At 38.5% G+C, this 20,724-nt stretch overlaps 1 protein-coding gene across 1 annotated transcript; it reads left to right on the top strand.

Annotated features, from left to right (window-relative positions):
* The first annotated feature begins 208 nt into the window (after positions 1-208).
* LOC139939807 (tenascin-R-like) lies at positions 209-20,269 on the top strand. Its single transcript, XM_071935937.1, has 13 exons — positions 209-294; positions 7,383-7,467; positions 8,237-8,399; positions 9,944-10,029; positions 11,127-11,372; positions 11,820-12,062; positions 14,672-14,953; positions 15,368-15,655; positions 15,949-16,311; positions 16,723-17,019; positions 17,297-17,409; positions 17,996-18,186; positions 19,105-20,269. The coding sequence occupies exons 2-13, from the start codon at positions 7,386-7,388 to the stop codon at positions 19,178-19,180; spliced, it is 2,430 nt and encodes an 809-aa protein (XP_071792038.1). The 5' UTR covers positions 209-294; positions 7,383-7,385; the 3' UTR covers positions 19,181-20,269.
* Positions 20,270-20,724: the final 455 nt, after the last annotated feature.

The following is a 20,724-nucleotide window of genomic DNA, read 5'->3' as shown; positions in this document are numbered from 1 at the left end:
CTGTAGTTTATTTACTACTAGCTTCCTGTTAACTTGAGAAAGGTAACACACTAAAAAGGGGCAGGGAAGGTGGTGAAAATGAAAACCTAAGTGATCGTGGTTATGTGAACCCTTTAATGTGACTGGGCTGCCCCACACTCTACGTGAACTTGAAGCGACCCAATCCCCTTCCTACCGACAGGAATAGCTGCCACTGACTCGCTGGGATTTACAAGCAAAGCAAGCTCCGCGCCGTTCGTCCTGAGTCAACCGTTTTCAGTCATCCTATGGGTACAGTGACGACTGCGAAATACGGTAAGACAATAACTTGCTTTCTTTGTTGAGTATGTTGAGTTGAAGATATTGCTTCTGTTTGCTATTTAACCTGTGTGTGTTCACAAAAAATAAGTTGCTTCTTGTTTTGATAATTGAACATAAATAACTTCTACTACTACTACTAGTAGTTTAAAGGGATTGCATACGTTTGGTATGTTACCCACTTTTTTCCTCATTGAACCTATATACAACCATAGATGTAGGAATAGTTCCTACCTCCACGATACAACGTAAAACAATGGATGATAAAACTAACCTGTGAAAATTTAATTTTAAAAGATGGTAGCGTTTTTTAGATACTGCCAAAAATCTGAAGAGTTATGCCCATCACACAGGAAGACAAATCTATACACAATCTAAGGAGCGTACTTTATACTGCAGCAGGTACAGTCTACTGTAAGTAACGCTCTTCATACAATTTGTTGTGATAAAAGGGATATATTTTTTCATTACTTCATTTTTTCAGTATTTCGAAGTGAAAAGTTCATCAAAAATGCACTATACAATCCAAAACTGCTAGTAGGCCTTCTCCAAATTGAGTTGTTATTGCCATTGATTTTCAGAGTTATTTTCAGAGTTATTACCAAACGTATGTTACGACCTCGCCACCAACTTCTGGCCGTTTTTTTCTTCAAAAACGGCCCAATTTTGACCATTGTTTACAAACTGTTTTTCTCTTTTTTTTATGGATGTATGTATGCGGTAACCCTTCTTCTAAGGTAAGACAAATATTCAGTGGTTTTGGAGTTAATTAACGGCGGATAAATTTGGTGGCGACGTGCGGAAAATTACCCAGTGTTTTTAATGTTCATACACCAGTATCAATCGTCCAGACATTGAAATATATTTTAATCTGAAGTTCTGTCAAAGTACCCGTTGAGAGAAAAGACCGACCGAATACCTCAAACATCACCACACCTTTTTTGTCTGATATGTGCAGTCGGGAAAAAAACAACCATGCCTTTAAAATATGCAGGTGCACAAAATTTCAGAGCAAAAATTAATCGTTATTTTGATGTATTCATAACAATATTTTGATGAAATTGACGATTCAAATGGTACCCCTTCAGTGTTATAGAGTACATTTTATTCTAATGATGCATACTTCAAGACATTTAGTTCGCTTATCTGGGTCGTGAGTGTATTTGGGGTGATTTTTTGTATATCCTATAATACATTTTATTTAGTTTGCAAAACCTGGCTAACTTGTCAGGATTAATTTCTCCCAACTTGGCAAGGTATCAATTTGTACGAACTATTGGGTGTTTATCGGCAAAAAGCCTAAACACTTAAATGTTTTTAACTCTTGTGTATGACTCATTTTGTTTAGCAATCTCTCGAGACTTGTTGTTGATAATCATAAGGCGCCTCGTTATTTAAATCCAGCTATAGTTGTGTCCCCGATCCTATAACGTTGCCCTTTATGTAAACCAGGCACGCGGCTATGGGCGATGTATAGGTTAAAAATGATGAACCGGACCTAACTCGTTCAACTAAACCATCGCAAAAAAATGTACTAAAAGAATGTTGAAAATATAGTGTACTGATGCGTATATTGAAAGCTTTCATTAAAGGCTTGGACACCTTTGGTAATTCTCAGTCGGTGTATCCCTACATATAAAAAAATATATATAAACAATAAAAATCTGTGAAAATTTGGATTCAATCGGTCATCGAAGTTGCAAGCGAATAATGAAGAAAAAACACCATTTTTACACAAAATGTGTGTGCTTTCAGATGCCTAAAAGGGCTTAAGGCATGCAGTCTTCTAATTGAAAGAGGAATTACCTCTTTCTTAAAAACTATGTTACTTCAGAGGGAACAGTTTCTAGCACTGTTTTATACTATCAACAGCTAACTCTCCTTGCTCGTTGCCAAGTAAGTTGTTATGCTAACTTTGGAGAAATTACCGGTAGTGCCCAGTGCCGTTAAATCGTGCAAGAACTGGGTATAGTCTGAGCTTGAAAAAAAATCACAAGTTAGGCCTATTCTAATTCTTTCGTAGATTTAGATTGTGTGACGCTATCCTTGTTCTTGACTAAAGCGATGAATGATCCATGAATCTATGTGGATGTATAGAGCTTACATACCGGAGTCTGATACCCTGACGACCCGCCTTCAATTTAAACGTAAATAGAGCGAGGCAGCCAGCGGGAAACGACAAAAATATGGCACACTGCAGCTGGGTCTATTTTTAGGATTTCGAGTTCCGAAGTCTTACTTGAAGAGGAAGCGGCGCGCAAAGAACACTCAATAAATACTTTGTATTGTAGAAAGAGGTTATAAGCCTTTATAGAGATCTTGTTGATTTTAAAGATGATAGATAGTTCTGCGACAACTGGCAATATTTAAAGAAGTTTAATTTACCCGATAATGGGGGATAATGAGAAGCAGCGCAATCTACAGAGTGCAATTAACTTGTTCAAGCACCATTCGCACGCAACCAACAAACCAACGGCATAACTTTAATGAGCAGTATTACAATCTACCGAGTGCAATATATTGTTGATTTTAAAGATAGATGGGTCTGCGCCAACTGGCAGTATTTAAAGAAGTTTAATTTACCTAATAATGGGGGATAATGAGAAGCAGCACAATCTACAAAGTGCACTTTATTTTCAAGTATCATTCGGACGCAACCACTATCAGCCTTTTTGACTTATTTAATAATCACACAAAATTCACTTCTCATGCCTGCCAGATGATATCCACATTTTAACTCGAGTTTGTTTATTTGGTTTGAACGAACGCGAGAGTGATGCATCGTTTACAAAATGGCGGGAAAGGAGTCAAACTAGAAAGCGGATATCTCTTAGCCTTGTTTAATTTAAAACTGTACTTGCTTATTGTGTTCTTAGATGAGTTGAAAGTCAATCTTGTACCACCCCTTCAAATTTAACTAGAAAAGAGAAAACTTCTAAACGTCTTTACTGCGCCATTAATCGTCTTATTATAATGATAAAATCATATGAAGTGGTATTTGGGTCTCTCTGTATTTGTCGATTTAAAATGGCAGTCGATGATGTGCGGAAACAATGCTGTATTTAGAACTATGAACTAAGATCAAGAGTTCCGTTTTGGTGAACCGGCAATTATGTTGTGGTGACATTTTGTAGTTATCGTATACATGGTCAAATTATGAGGTTTACACTGAACGCTGAGAATTAAAAAAACCGCTTATGAATATTGCCAGTGAAACTATAGATAAGACTTTTAATCTGAATGAAACGTGTGCATTCAACGTAGTTTGGGGATTTTCTAGACAATTGTTTTATGTCGTAAGATAGACTTGCAGATATATTGTTCGGTAAGGATCTTGTAGGCCGTTGATAGTTTTCTGTTGGCCGTTGATAGTTTTCTGTTGGTAACTCAAAAACGGTAGCCAGGTGTGTCTTGAGGCAGCCTGATACTACTACTGTACGTATTGTTGGTTTGGCGAACTTGTTAAGTCAGTTTTTCGTTGACTCGTAGATCACCAATATTCGAAATTTTATGAATTTCGAAAGCTTGCTTAACCTGTGAATTAAAACAGTCACCAACAACCTGAAACATCGTTAACAAACTACCGTTACGGTTTTTTTTTTAGGTTTTTTTTTTAATCCTAACCGATTGCGTCTAGATCAAACAAGTTCGATTAGCAAGGCACCATGAACGTGGTTTTCTCAACACACCTAATAAATATTCCTATCGGTCTACCTTTATGGAGTTTTCGGAAACGAACAACGGTAACTTAATAAAGCTGCTAACGATGGCACATCTGTTTTATAAAATAAAGCGTTGTTTTCAGTTTGCCGTATAAGGTCTGATGACTCTTACCAAAATGTCAGGAAACTAAAACAGATGCTTCAACACCCTGGAAAAACTCGTCACTGCGAAGTGATGATTATTCGAACAATCCAACTTTAAAAGAAACAAGTTTTTCCATATTCTAGGTTTTTTTTATCAAAATGGATCTATAATGTGAGTGTACACCAAAATATCATTTGCCCTAAATTGTAACCATAATAGTGTTTAGATGACAATCGACGCATATAGGCTCTAGTTATTTTTGCCTTCAACTGGAATGAATGCTGCCGGGAAAAAACTAACTTCCGAAATTTTGGATGAGTCACTGCTGTATGGTTTCAATCTACAAAGATGGCTACGCGACTTCACTGTCTGTAAACATGAACTTAACTCAGTCCTTTAAGGAGAAGTCCTTTGAGACCTGAAAACAAAATTAGTAACTGTCACCATTTTGCCCCAGAGGTTAAAAACCTTTTGAATGAAGATGGTAGCCTATTATAAGTAGGTGAAGGTCGAATAGGGGATGACTCCAATGTCATGCGCTGATCATAAAAACAGGAAACTTGAACAAAAATCACTTGGATCAAACTTGAGAAAAGAACTCAGTTGCTGAGGTTCTTCAGGCGGAAGTTTCTGTGAATGTCGAGAATGTCATGTCTACCTTGTACTCATTTGGACTGCCTTTAGTTTATGATTATTTAGTTATTGTCTAACGGTTTAATCATATTCACCTTGGCAATGACCGTTTTAAAGCAGGTCATCTCGTACCTAAGTCCGTACCTATAACCCAAAATGTCCTACCAAAGTCAGTCACTTTAACCAGGTCGTTTCGTATCGATGTCGTTTCGTACCGAGGTCGTGCTACCCTCAAAATTTGACAAAGGTCACCTCATGCCCAGGTTGTTTCGTACCAAAGTCCGTACCAAAAATTCTGACCCAAGCCAGTTCTTAACCAGGTCGTTTCGTACGTGTCATTTCGTACCCGGGTCCTTTCGTAGCCCTTTACCAACACATCTGACCCAAGTCATTTTGTGTTCCAGGTCGTTTCGAAGTCGTTTTGCACCCACGCAATTTGAAGGTGGTATCATTTTCTTGATGATGCCGATTTCGCACGGTTAGAAGCACGTCGTTTCGTACCCAAAATTATTCCGTACCTAAACATTTTGTTTAAAGTATCCAAACTCGTATCCAAAGTCGTTTCACCCAGGTCATTTCGTACCAAGCTTGTTTCATACCCAGTTTTGTTTTACCCGGTGTGTAATTGCATCCTAGTTTTAAAAAAAAAGTTATGAACTTTGTTAGATTATAAGAAGTGGTGTAGGCTTAAACTAAAGCAGCAGACGAGTAAAAATCATTAGTTGCCAACATAAAACATATATATAGAAAAAGCACCAAACACAAATATTTAGTCAAACTTTGAAGTAAGGTGTAAGTCAATACGGTAACACGTCTTGTGGAACACCTGGGTTGTTTACATCTTCAGTCTTCAGTACACTGTGACCTGGAAGAGCACCAATCAAAGTCTTCCTTAAACCATTACACACAACCCAGTACCATGGGAAATGCTGAAAAGAAGCCAACAATTTATTAATTTAGCTAGTATCCCAGACCCACCTCTCAACCAAGACGGAGAACTCGGTCCCGTGGGAACTCAGCAGACTCCAAAATGGGAACTCAACATAAACTAAAATAGATATAGGTACCCTTAAACAGACCAACCTACAAAAACACGATCTGCTTTAAAGGAACCGGCTCGTTAGAGTACTATGTTTAAATATATCTTGTTTGATAATTGGCTGAAAGGATTTGGCGCAACCCAAAATGTGCCCAATTTCGGTAGAAAGACATCACAACTAATTAGGACTTCGCTCCATGCATGGTCTAAAAACAGAAGTGGTCTATTCGGGATTATAGAGGGCGTTATTTGTTATAGATTGACGATATGCAGGCTAGGTAAAAAGTCTCACCAGCACTTGTGTCATGACATGTGTTTTAAATAAATCCGTAATTCTCGTTAACGAGAATTTATATTGTTTTGCTGTTTTCTCAAAAAGTAAAGCATTTCATGGAATAATATTTCAAGAGAAGTCTTTCACCATTGCCTTCTGTAAACCCTGTAAGTTATTTGTAAATCTGTGAACTTTTTTTTTTTTTTTCTGAACCGAAAGGGTCCAATGGCTTTAACGGCTAACGCGTCCATAAGCAATTTCACACTCAAATAAAAATAGCATTTTATTATGCATTTGAGAGCTCACAAAGTAATGCAACAACGGTGTTTTTTCTATCATTGCTCTCTTGCAATTTGCTGTGACCAATTGACCCCAAATTTTCACAAGTTTGTTATTTTATGCAAATGTTTGGATAGATCAAGTGAGAATATTTTGACAATTACCAAACGTGTCCAGCCAGAGTTGATCTGTATTTGGAGATTGCAAACAAACCCGTGCACTTCCGTGTTTTCTTAAATCACAATCAACCCCCGAATACTTCCTCGAGTTTTCTGAACCGAATCATTGACGAGATGTATTGACAGTTAAATAAGTTTGGTAAACGGCATCGGTGGGTGGTATCCGCTTAAGGATGACGGAACAAATTAAGACTTGTATTGTTCTGTCTTTAAACTTTCAAGAGTAGAGTAGAAAACAGACTCACAACAGTGTCGTCGGGAGACATGTCGACAATGCGAAAAGGGTGAAAATGGTGTCTCTCACTTGTCTAACTCTCGGCCGTGTGTTATCGCATGGTTATGGTGTGTTTGACGATACATTACTCCGGAACTAAAGTCATTGTAGAGAGACGAAATAAATCGATTCTTTGTCATGCAAACCCAGTACATTGATGTAGTTCAGAAAGATGGATGGGGAGTGGCTACGGAGGTAGGGGAACATTTTTGGTGGCTGCTACATAAATCTCCTCGTGGTATTGCGTCACCAACGACAAACGAGGTACAAAACAACTCGGTGATACCAATCGTTGGTCTGCAATTATTTTGTTTAACAAAACTCTGAAGTAAACAAAGTAAAAGTGAGGCAATAACAGGAACTGGGAACTTTACAAAATTTATGTTCCTCGGTCAAAGTTAATGGTTGCATTTTGCTCAATGCTATACTTTCTCTGCATGTAACTGCATGTAGTAAGCTTGACACCACTCAGACTACAATGCATGTTATACCTGTACACTTGTGGTGTTCGTAAATGCTTTATAAAAACATAGCACTCTATTTATGTTACAACCGTTATTTAACTTTAATGATTTTCTCCCTATACTTGTATTTCTCCAGACGATGACGTCAGCAGTATGGGTATTTGAGGCACTTCTCGTCACTTATGTGACTCTTAGTGATGTCGTCACGGCACAAACATGGTGTGAGTCGGAAAAAAACCTTTTTGCTATTCTGTTTTTCTTATATTACTTCGAAAACCAATTGAGCTCAAATTTCCGCAGGTTTGCTATTTTATGCACATGTTGAGATACACCAGGTGAGATGACTGGTTTTTGACAATTACCAATAGTGTCCAGTGCGCACGGAAAGGCACATTATGACATTTGTTGGCTTGGTTTGGTAGCGTATGTTTGATGACAGGCTTGTTGAGATTAGGGCTGCGGTAAAACCATGTGCACACAAATTCTCTCTTTGGGTTGCGTTGGTTAAAGTAAAGATTTGTAAATGTAAAACATGATCCCTTACCAGATGCCTTCTTAAGCACCGACAAACGTTGATAGAACAAACTTTTAAAGACATATATAAGGTCTTTAAATAAAGTCCAATACCAAAAAGTTATTATATGGTATTTGAGGCATTGCATGGTGAAGTGTTGTATGTATTTGGTTTGCAGTGCGTGTCTATAAATAGGTATGTTTTGAAGAGAAAAAAATATTATGTATAATCAAGCCTGTGACTTGATTCAAAATGGCTGCCTCGTAATAAAGTTCTGACTCCCTTGTGGTTTATTATGTGGTATAATTTTGTCTAATTTATCTAATTAATTATTTTCACTAGAATGATTGTGTGAAATTATTTTGTATATTGCATAATATGCAAATTAATCTTCCTCCGTTGTAGGACTAGTATAAATTATTTAAATTATATTGAATTGAATTGAATAGAATTGAAACCATTCGTTTCCTTTTCAGCCTCATCATCAGAAATCTCCGTGGTGGGATGCCCCCATGGTATCTCGGTTCCAACTGAACTAGGACGGTCTTGGGCCCGCGTCTCCTGGATAATTCCTCGTTTCGCCGACCGGGACGGAGTGGAGGTAACACCGACTAAGGTTACCCACAACCCCGGAGAAAGGTTCGTGATTTAACTCACAAAACTCATTGAATTTCTATGATATTGATCGTGCAACCACGGTATGTAGAAGCAAAAATACCAACACTGTGCTGGTAACGATCACAAATACCTCTTTACATCTGATTGTTCAGTTCTAGGAACTGGTCTTTTAAAGGCGTTTGTAACCATTTGTTATAAAATGTATACGGTTAGAAAGATGTTTTAAAAGTAGAATACAATGATCCACACAAACTTGCCTCGAAATTACGTGGTTTTCCTTTTAGTTTACCAACTTACATTTATGGGAGTCAAAATTTTGACTCTCATAAATGGACGACCGTGTTAGTCGACGAGGTAATAGGAAAACCACGCAATTTCGAGTGATACTTGTGTGGATGAGGCATGTTTGTGTGGATCATTATATTCTACTTTTAAAATATCTTTCTAATCATATGCATTTCATAACAAACGGTTTCAAACACTTTTTAAAGACCAACTCGTCCGATCCAAGGCAACGTGTTCCTTTCAGTTCAGTTCAGAATATTTTCACTCAATCAGTTAGCTTACACAATACACTAATACTTTAGCTACAATGTCATGATCAACTCGGAATCTCCTAGAAGCATAGCTCGTGGGGTGAAGACCCTTGGATAAAAATATCTGAGTTATTAACCTGAGTAGGAACCTAGACGTCAAATGCTATTATTTTTTATACACATTACACGGTTGTCCACCCAAGTTCTCCCAAATGGTTTAAAGGCAGTGGACACTATTGGTAATTACTCAAAATAATTATCATCACAAAAACCTTTCTTTATTACCAGTAATGGTGAGAGGTTGATAGTATAAAACGTTGTGAGAACCAGCTTCCTCTGAAGTGCCATAGGTTTCGAGAAAGAAGTAATTTTCCACGAACTTGATTTCGCGACCTCAAGTTTAGAACTTGAGGTCTCAAAATCAAGCATCAGAAAGCACAAAACTTTGTGTGACAAGGGTGTTTTTTCTTTCATCATTATCTCGCAACTTCTACAACCGATTGAGCTCAATTTTCACAAGTTTGTTATTTTATGCATATATTGAGATACACCAAGTGAGAAGACTGGTCTTTGAAAATTACTAATAGTGTCCACTGTCTTTAAATAAAGTTTAGATGGATGCCATTGGGATGATTAACTAGTAAGGTGCAAATCAAATTTGTTATGGATTATTGAAGATTGAGGGGGGGGGGGGTAACATGGGCCATCTTGACTCTTATAGTGCTTATACCTGGATTTCCCAAATAATGTTCATCTCTGTCACCAACCCAGATTTGACTGCCCTTACATCAACATGATTGACTAATCGTGAACTAACATGAGATCATATCTACCGATGACGCCTTTACTCTATGACCTCGGTCACAGATTAACATTTCATGTCAATTACAGAAATACCGTTGATTTGAAACTACCGCGTCAACATGGTAATGACTATCCTAAGAGGGTTCGACCACAAAATTGAGATTGGCGTGTAGAGGTTCCCATACAGTTTTACAAGCTCACAATTTTCATGTTTTATTTTTACAGGTTTCCTGTTGGCATTCATGATGTTAGGTACGCAAAAGTTGACGGAACCCACACGGTCACGTGTAGTTTCGTGGTGCGAGTTGATGGTAAGTGGAGTAACCTATGAATGCGAAAGATAAATGTGGGTTGCCAGACAATCTCCACTTAGTACTGTGGAGGTAGAATTTAAAAAGTTGTACCTCCATGATCTAGCATAATCCAAAACTAACTTAGTTTATTCCGTAAGCCCGTTTAAATTATGGGATTTGAGGCATTGCATGGTGATGTATCAATATTCGGTTTGCGGTCTCCTGACGATGACTACAGCAAATTTATAACTCACTCCTCGGTTGTGAAGTTATAAACGAGAAGTCCCCTAGATCATTAAAGCTAAAGCTTATAGTCCTAGCCGATTTACTACCTTCCTCGCAGGTAGCAATTTAAAAGCAGACGATACTTTTCAGAACTAAGATCCCGAATTCCGAAAACCTTCTCCGCGAATTAGTAAAATATAGAGCAAGACAAGTTCTCAAAAGAACAAGAGTCTACCTGTTACCTTGCTACAGTTTTAATGTTATTTGGCTGGTCGTACTTGATGGGCGTACGTTTAAAAGCTGATAAAGAGCATCGAATTCAAGTTCTGGTGCGAATTCACCGGAGTGTGGGTTCGAATCCCGGTCATGACACTTGTGTCCTTGAGCAAGATACTTTACTATAATTGCTTCTCTTCACCCAGGGGTATAAATGGGTACCTGCGAGGGTAGAGGTTGATATTGTGAGTGAAAAAGCCTTTGGAGCGATGTAAACTGTTGCCCAGGTTGTATAGGCCTACACCCAAGGGAGCTGAGAATCTTTAAAAAGGGAATGCTATTGGCCCTATGACCAGGGCACAAATATAAAGCGCATTGATACGGTTATTGTGAAATGTGCTGTATAAGAATTGGTTATTATTGTTATTATTATTATAAAGCTAATGACTTTTCGTAATTACTCAAAACCTTACTTGATAACGAGTAATGGGGAGCTGTTGATATAGTGTAAAACAGTGTGAGAAACGGCTCCTTCTGGAGTGACGTTGTTTTCGAGAAAGAAGCAATTTTCCACGAATTTTGATTTCGAAAAAAAATGCATGCTTTATTAATAGCCCTTCCTCAGTTTCCTCGGTAAACAAATTGATTTGTTTGTGACCATCCTTTCCGTTTAGACGAGGAACCACCCAAAATTACAAACTGTCCATCAGACATCACCATTCCTGCTGACTCCGGAAGTACTTCTAGGTCATCAGTCACTTGGGATGTACCCAAAGCAACAGACAACTTTCTGTTGAAGAGTTTCGAGTCTTCATCTTCCCTTGGTTCGTCATTCCCGATGGGTTACACACCGGTATCGTATAAGGCCATGGATCTCAATGGCAACCAAGCTGAATGTACGTTTAATGTGGTAGTAACTGGTAAGTTAAACAAAATTAATTGAATTATTAAAACACCATTTTAGCACTCTTGCGAATAATCACTTGTTGTCATACCGCAACAGCTAACTCTGTTTATCTCACTACATCTTTGAGTTTTTGAGAAAGAGTTCACTTCTCAATCAAATAATAAAAGACAATCAGCTAAAACCTTTAATTTTGCATATGAAAGCACACAACGTAATGCAAGACGGGTATTTTATTTTCTTTAATTATTTTCTTGCAAACTCGATGGCCAATTGGGTGCAAGTTTTCACAGGATTTTTTATTTTTTTGCCTATATTGGGATACACCAAGTGAGAAGACTGGTCTTTGAAATTGGGCCCACGTGCGACATTGTGATCGCTCTCTCACAACACTTCTTCATGTTGCACCAGTTGTTTTACAAATAAGCTCAGCTATAAAATTACCTTCATCTTTCATCATCAGATGACGAGAAACCACTTTTAGAAGGATGTCCGGTGGAGGCCTTATCGTACGTCTTACCAACAGAGACTTCTGGCGCCGTGTCGTGGACCGAACCACGAGGAGTGGACAACTCTGGACCACCGAGAATCATCAGCACTCATGCCCGTGGTGAGGTCTTTCCTCTCGGTAGGACCGAGGTCGTGTATACCGCAACAGATGCAGCTGGGAACGTGGCCACTTGCTCATTTCAAGCAATTGTCAAGGGTAAGATTCATCAGTAGGACACTCTGGACACTGGACACTTTTGCTAATTCCCTCAAAATAAATTTTAGCATAAAAACTTACTCGGTAACGATTATAAAGAGAAACGGCTCCATCTGAAGTAATGTAGTTTTCGAGAAAGCGGTGATTTCTCACTTGAAATTATAAGAATCAGGTCTGAAGCAAACACAAATTATTAATTGAATAAAAAGGGTCACAACTGAGTCCAAGTTTTCACAGACTTGTTATTTCATAAAGCGATGCTACTGGTCTTTGACCTAAACCAAACGTACCCGGTGCCTTCAAAGGAGTGATTGTATTTTGACAAATTAGCAAATTTGCCGCCCTGCCTTTTCTGTTGTGTATTATTGATTATTGAGCACGGAGCAAGATAGTGTGCATTGTACGTAATTTGTGTTCACAGTTTAAATTCACCTGGAAATATAATTTAAATTACTTCAAACATAAGAGCAGTAATTGTTTGTAACGATTTATATGCTTGAAAAACGTATAAATTTGGTTGGGGGGTTGACTCCGCCTACCCCTTTTGTGACGTCAATCGAGGCAGACTTTGCCTTGGTGCGTAGAGTTAACACACGTGCAAAGTACATTCAAGTCCAAGTCGTGAGTTTGTACATTTCGAAAAAAAAGTTTTTTTCTTGCATTTTTCCGGCAATGCAGCAAAACAACTAAATATGGAATCAGCCTGCATGGCTGGTCAGACTCACTAGAGCAATAGTGCCTAGTGGTCCGATCCGACGTCTTTTCTCAGCGCTGTGCAACATTTTCTTCTCATATATCGCGCATCGATTGACGTCACGAACAGCGCCCTCGCGGGTCGGGGCCTACTCTTAAATTTGTAAGTAAGATATAAGAACAAATTTTTTAAAACCCTTGTTAATTGATTACACATTCCACTCATCAACACACATATTAGTGACAAAAGCTTTATTTTACCAATTCCAGGTGACTTTACACCTGGGTTTGGCCAAAGGTAATGGTTTATCAGTGAAAAGAGCACAACCCAATTTCTCAAAAGCGACAGCTTCAACATGACATATTGATGCGGTTGACGGGTTATTTGTAAACCATTGATGCACACATCCACATCACATGAAGTCTTTTATAAACATCCATATGAATTGAAACTAAACCGGAACATCTCTGCTTATTTCTTTATAATAGAGGCATTTTTTCCAATCGCCTGCTTCACAGATTAACAAGGATGCACATGAATGAATAAATTTCTACATGGATGGGACTTGTCAGCTAACTCGCTCCATTTACCAGAATCTAATCCAACTTCACACAAAGAAGTGGGGCCAGGTGTTTGCGAAATCGTGAAGCGGAAAATCGAGAGAGTAGAAAATGTATTTTCAACAAAGCATTCAGTTGTAACCTCCCGCCGTCACAACCACCCTCCCATGGCTCGCACCGTACAAAAGCCATGTCACTCATAGTCGTTCACATGAGTTCAAATCCGGTCCCGTGTGAATTTTTGTTTTAAACTCCACACAAAATTTATTGACAGGTCGGTGTCCAAATACGTTGAGATTACTTTGAGCCTAATCTAATTTTTGTTATGCCAAACAGGGAAACAAAATTTCCCCATAATTAAAGCGTTAGAGGGAATTTTGATGTTGATTATATTATTTTGAATGATGCATTTATTGATGAACTTGTATGACGCATTTGAGATCCAGGGTTCGATTTCATAAAGAGTTTAGACTAGTATTACCTCGAGTTAGGACGAGTTACTCGTCCTAACTTAGGACTAGCCCTATTAAAACACTGGTCACTATTGGTAATTATCAAAGACTTCACAGTTGGTGTATCTTGACAAAAGCATAAAATACCAATCCCGTGATAATGTGAGTTTAATCAGTCGTCGGTGTGGCGAGATAATAATGAAAGAAAAAAAACACCCTTGTCGCACGAAGTTGTGTGCTTCAAGATGCTTGATTTTGAGACCTAAAATTCTAAACCTGAGGTCTAAAAATAAAATTTGTGAAAAATTACTTCTTTCCCGAAAACTACATTACTTCTAAGGGAGCCGTTTCTCCCAATGTTTTATACTATCAACCTCTCCCCAGTACTCGTTACCAAGTAAGGTTTTATGTTAAAAATTATTGTGAGTAATTACCAATAGTGTCCACTGCCTTTAAGTGTTGAACTTGTACTAAAAGGTCCTAGGACCAGTGCTTATTATAGTTAGGACTATGTTTTGTCAAATCGACCCCAGTGTTTTTAGATAGGCAAGCATGTATTAAACGTTCTGTCGAGAAGGGGTTCATTTTTACCTGAACGAGGCTTCAAATCAAATACTTTCTTTATCATCGCTTCTTTCAAGATTGTTTTTGAAAACTGGTAACAAGAAATAACGAAAATAATTGAGGTTTTGTTTCTGGGTATTAAACTATTCTCGTTTACTTCTTTGGTCACTCGCATGCAGAGCACCACGAGCCATTAGTTATTTAACGAATGACCAAGTTTCTTCCGCTACTAAGAAAGATACACACTTCTCTCTGAGTTTGTTTGTTATTCTATATTTCTGATATACAAGTGCGAACTATTCACAAACCAATAATACAGTATTATCTTTCTCCATTCAGTTGAAATTCCAGGCGACAAGATCTTTCTAAACAACTACTCGAGCACGGAGCTTGAGATCACCTGGCCACAACACGTCAACAAGAAGGCCTCTAGTTATCTCATCTACACCTGGCCAGTTGGAAGTGACCAACCACTAGCCTCTGACCACTTGTATCATCCAATCAACAGGCGGGAAAGTTTTACCACGCGTACACTGCGTGGTCTCTCTCCCGGTGTTGAGTACAAAATCCAAATCTACGTCACTGGAGTCGGAGATACGCTGAAGACAAAGCTAAGAACAAGTGAGGGCGCAGTACTTTGCATTTGTGCAGAGTCGTTACGACAATTTGCGATTAGAAGCCATTTTTCCCACAAGAAATGCATTGGCGAACACGGGGTGTCAGACTAGTCTGTCCATTGGTGCTGCATTTGGAGACAAAGCGTCCAGCAACCACGTGACCAAAGAAACTTGTCCCTCCATGTCGCAACTCTCCCAATACACAGCTCTGCCTTTGTGGGTGCACCACACTATTAGCGATTACAATAATGTGTAGGCTCTTAAAATCTTTTGAATAAGAACGTTTTTGGGGTTTACAACATGATGACCTATGCTTCAACTTTTGATTACATTTGATAAATTTAGGCTTTAAAGTTGGTACTATTTGGCTTGGGAATGACATTATTGAAACGCTTTATTAATTGTTTTACTCCTCCAGGGCCAAGCATTCCCACTAGTTTTAGTTACGAAGAAGACACCTTAGACTCCACCTCAGTTGTCCTTATTTGGAAACCAGGCGGTGGATATTTCGACCAATACCAGATCTCCTATCAGGCAGCCTGGAGAGAAACAGTCACAGAGCTGCGCCCATTGGACAAGGGCGTCGTCAAGTATTACGTCACTGACTTAGACCCAGATACTTCATTGGTCTTTAGTCTGGTCGCTGTCAGTGGTGTGGGTGAATCGAAGACGATAAGTAATGCAAGGAATCTCACTTTAACCACAGGTATAAGACGACATTATCATGCGTAACATACTATTTCCGGTTCATTTTGGTGTGGTCACCGAAAACTGGTATTCGGGTATTGTTGAAGTACCAATGGATCATGCCTTATTAATTACAACAAGTGCCTGTTAAATAAATATGTTGCCATATCATATAGCAACCTCTAATAGTAATTATGACATCAGCTTTATGAACATAATACGCTTAAATCAACAACTAATTTGATACATTGTTGCCCAATTATGGCTCCATTGTACACTCTTTAACAAGGAGCTTTTTCTCTTCTTTTACAGCCCCCCTGCCACAATCTCGAATTCTCCTGCAAAAAGTAACCGCAAGCAGCGTTCAAATTTTAGTTCGTCTCCTGAAAACCACGTCCTCACCGACACCGAGCTCAGTCGAACATCGTCACCAACCACAACCTGGTAATCTCTACCGTCCGTTGCTATACGAGGATGATGATGATACTCGTCACCATAGCGACGGGCACATCGTTGTACTCTTCTCCAATAAGAGTGACGTTTTTACTGACGTCATATTCGATGATGGTACCTTGCAGTATGAGTTTACTTTACTGGAACCAACGACGACATACACCATAAGAATTATACCATCGGATGGTAGCGGATTGGTTCTAGAAGAGATTGTCACAACACGTGAGTATATAGGCCCTTTTCGAAACCAAGGCCGTGTCCGTAACGGCGACTTCGGCTACAGCTACGGCTAGATCGCGCGCGTCTGCCTATTCTTCAACACTGGTAGACGCGCTGATCTAGACGTAGCTGTAGCCGAAGTTGTCGTTTCGGACACGGCCCAAGGCTTCTGTTTGGTTTCGGCCTGAGGCTCCGTCCTTTCGTCTGAAGCCCTGAGTGTGTATACCCAAGACGCGCAATTGTCAAAACAACCGCGGCGCCAAGCTAGCGTGAGCCGAATCCAAACCCAAATCCAGTCGTTTGAGATACACCAAGTGAACTGAGAAGACTGGTCTTTGACAATTACCAAAAGTGTCCAGTGTCTTTAACGTGATGGGAAGTTTCTAAACATTACCAACCTTTGCATTCATGCAGGACCAGCCACCGTCCAAGACATCGTCCTCGTCGAGGTCACAAACTCATCAGTGACAGTTTCATGGACCCTGTTATCGGGACAATACAACCGGTACAAAGTGACCCTCACACCAGGTAAAACCCCGTCAGATACCCCAATGATAGTGGACAAGAATGAGGTCACGATAAATGGGCTCGTTCCCTTGACGACGTATGTTGTTTCCGTGGTAACCATGTACGGGTCGTCAGAGAGTGCACCGGCGGATATTGAAGTCACCCCTGGAGTGGATAAACCTAATGCGATTCTAAAGCTTGCAGGTAAAAATAAAAAACTATAAATTCAGTGACGGATGCAATTTGTAAACGTTTTGAAATGTGTATTTTGAATAAATAATTATTTTTGTAACTTACAGAATTCTGTTCCTTACAGAGTAAGGAATTGTGTAAAAAGTATGTGGTTTTTAGTCGGTCAATTTACTCTTCCTCGACATTATTTGTTTAAGACTCACTTAAGTGACAATTCAAAAGTGACTGTAATTATTAAATTGGTCTCATTTAAAAAGAAATTTGTTGTTTGTATTTCTTCTATCCACAGATCAATCTTGCTTATCGCCGATTGTTGCGAGTTGTATACTGTCTGTCTGCCTATTCTTCATTGGTTTATACATATGTAGGTTGAGAATGTGTAACAAGTATGGTGCGCCACACGTAAGTCTCATATTTCCCAATTGTTCCACTTTTGTTTTCGTAACTTATTTTACATTAAGAGTACCGTTTACACCTGCCTGTTTTTTTTTTTATATAATCAAAACACATTGTCAAGTTTTGCAACTCCCGTATATGCATTATGTCATCGAATGGTTAGTTTGATTGAATTGATTAAAGTTATTTGCGCCGCTGTCCCCATTTATACATGTTAATTCTAGCACCTTTTTGTGAAGTGTCTGTTAGCCACATACATACAGTTTCAGCTTCATACCCGGATGTATTTTCACGTTACGACTTCCAACCACCATTTGGTTTGTTGGTCCTAAAGCGGGTTATGCATGTGTGTTGATATATACCGACCCAACTCATCCCGCACCAGCACCACAATATCATCGAAAACAGTTTGGTGGTCAGCTTTTCGATCAAGGGCGCCACCAATAGTTCAGTTGGTAAGGGATATTTGAGGTTACTTCCCTTGTTGACAAAGCACACTGTAGAAGCATGGTCCTTGCTTTGTGAATTTTCCTTTTTTTAACCGATGCCATGTTCTTATATTCGCAATCTCCATCTTCGAAATAATCTTCAGACTCGACGCACCGAGGAGAACGATTATGAGAGTCCCACCCGTCCAAACAGTGGCTACTTGCGGTCACCTTCCTACCAAAACACCGAGGGTGCTGGGACCATCGCCATGTTACTCCGTCACTCACCGCCTATCAGCGTGACTGGGTACATGTACCCTCCTAATATAAAAGGATCATTTGGAAAAGGTAGAAGGTACGCTAAGCTAGGTGTTTATTAGGTTTATGTTTGAGTCTAAGAACTGATTAGGTTTTAGATGGGAATCGTGTGTAAAAGAACCGTTTGTTCTGATAAAAGCACGAGTTGAAATAATAGGAGACGATCGATGTTTTTAAAGACACTGGACACTATTTGTAGTTGTCAAAGACCAGTCTTCTCACTTGCTGTATCTCAACATAATAATGCATAAAATAACAATTCTGTGAAAATTTGAGCTCAATCGGTCACCGAAGTTGCGTGATAATAATGAAAGATAAAACACCCTTGTCACACAAAGTTGTGTGCTTTCAGATGCTTGATTTCGAGACCTCAATTTCTAAATCTGAGGTCTCCAAATCAAATTCGTGGAAAATTATTTCTTTCTCGAAAACTACATAACTTGAGGGAGCCGTTTCTCATGTTTTATACTATCGACCTCTCCCCATTACTCGTAATCAAGTTAGGTTTTATGATAATAATTATTTTGAGTAATTACCAATAGTGTTCACTGCCTTTAATTATTTCGAAAGGTGGGATTATTGCAGTGAACATATCCTACCAGGTAGAAAAATCTCTTCTGGTTGTTTTTGTTTTTCAGCTGTCGTGGTTCCTTGCTCCTTGTTTTTTTTTTTTTTTTTTTTTTTTACTTATTTCTAATTTCTAACATTTGCATGGAATTTGATTGTTATAGGCCCTAAAATAATATTACCCCTTACTTTTACATCGAAGCAGATTTCTATACGTTTTGATGCCAACTGGGGAATGGAGTGCTGAGAAAGTCATTTAGGCCTACTGCCAAATAATTACGAGGAAGAAAAACTATAAAAGAACATCACGGAAAGAAAACCAGTTTCCAATGCCAATCACCTTTTATATCTAATGAAAGTGTACCTGAATTTCTTCTCTTTTGAATAGATATTCCTCTGGAAGTAAAGACAGTGACGGTATTCTGACACCTATTTACGACAACGTCAAAGAAGAAGATTCATAAACTATTTATCAACGGTTTTTTTTTTTTAGACAGCAACAGTTTTTGTCGTTAAAGACCCCAACAAAAGGTAATTGTTTACAGATCTAGTACGGTTTGCGTGGCTAATATAAGTGACCCTTTGGTGTTTTTTTTATTTAGAATCTACAATCTGAATTGATTGTAAACAATCACTGGAACCTGAAGTGAGTCAAAACATGAGCATTAAAGTCCAAATGAAATGGAAATCAGAAAAACAACTTTTGGAATTTCAAGTTCATGTTCAATTCCAATTAGTTATCCCAAATCTTCTAACATGTTCAGAGCCAAACTGCAAACGACAATGTCCAAAAGCACTCTGTGGCTCCATATTCTTTAACAAGCACTTTCAAAACATTGCTTGTTTACGAGATGCTGACGCTTGGTGGCGCTATCACGTATACACTATCGGTGAGATGAACATCTGACGAGTGAATGATCACGTATACACACGACCTTGTACATTCCAAGAATTTCCTGGCACGCAAGACACTGCACTTGTCATACCAGAAATGTTTGCAGTTTGTGACACACTTTCCACATTTAAAGCTGAACAAGTTTTGAGTTTCTTTTAAAAGTATAGCTGCTGAGGATCAGACAGTGCAATATCCAATATCCATACGATTTTATTTTTTCTTCCATAATTACAAATCGTGCCTGCAGCGAGGAAAGCCTCCGTTTCTCGTGTGTATAATTGTGATGGCACAGTTAATTGTCTATTTTTCACATGCTTTTTATACAATTTCTTATTTTCAACATTATGATATTTTTTTAAATACTTGTTCGTCAAGTTTATTACAATACAATACTATAATTGTTTTCTATAGCACTTACGGGATAGTTATCATGAAAGGTTCAATAGAAATGTTTATGACAAAGTATTTAGCCGTCAACTAAAAGGATGTTATTTGTAAATATCGTAGAGATTGTGGTACTCAAGTCAAAGTGTTCTGAACAAATGCAAATAAACAGTGATAACATTCAATGTTACCGATTGTGTTTATACCACTTTATGTTGATTAATTTTGGATTGTAAACCGATCATACCTGATCATGTTTAGAATAGTTCGATAAGCTCATGTCAGTTTGACATCACACTTCAGACGATCGTCTAGTTTTAAAGGCACTATACACTTTTATAAAAACTTACTTATTAACGAACAACAGAGAGCTGTTTATAGTATAAAACATTGTGCACTGAGAAACGGCTCCCTCTGCTGTTTTTCACTCAAATAATATTTTGTTTAAAACTTTAGGCCTGAAGCCCCTTTTAAGCATCTGAAAGCACACAAATTTGTGCAACAAGTGTGTTTTATCTTTCATGTTTCTCTTGCAACTTCGATGACCAATTGAGTCCAAATTTTCACAGATTTGTTATTTTGTGCATATGTTGATATACACCAAGTGGTAAATACTGGTATTTGACAAACTACCAAAGGAGTCCATATACCTTCTCTATATCACAAAATGTTATTCAAACTGTATTATCCTTCAGATAAGTGGCGGAAAGGGAGAACTTCTCCAGCTAA

Source organism: Asterias amurensis, chromosome 7, assembly GCF_032118995.1.
Source record: "Asterias amurensis chromosome 7, ASM3211899v1".
NCBI lineage: Eukaryota > Metazoa > Echinodermata > Asteroidea > Forcipulatida > Asteriidae > Asterias > Asterias amurensis.
This window is presented reverse-complemented; position numbering and strand designations above follow the sequence as displayed.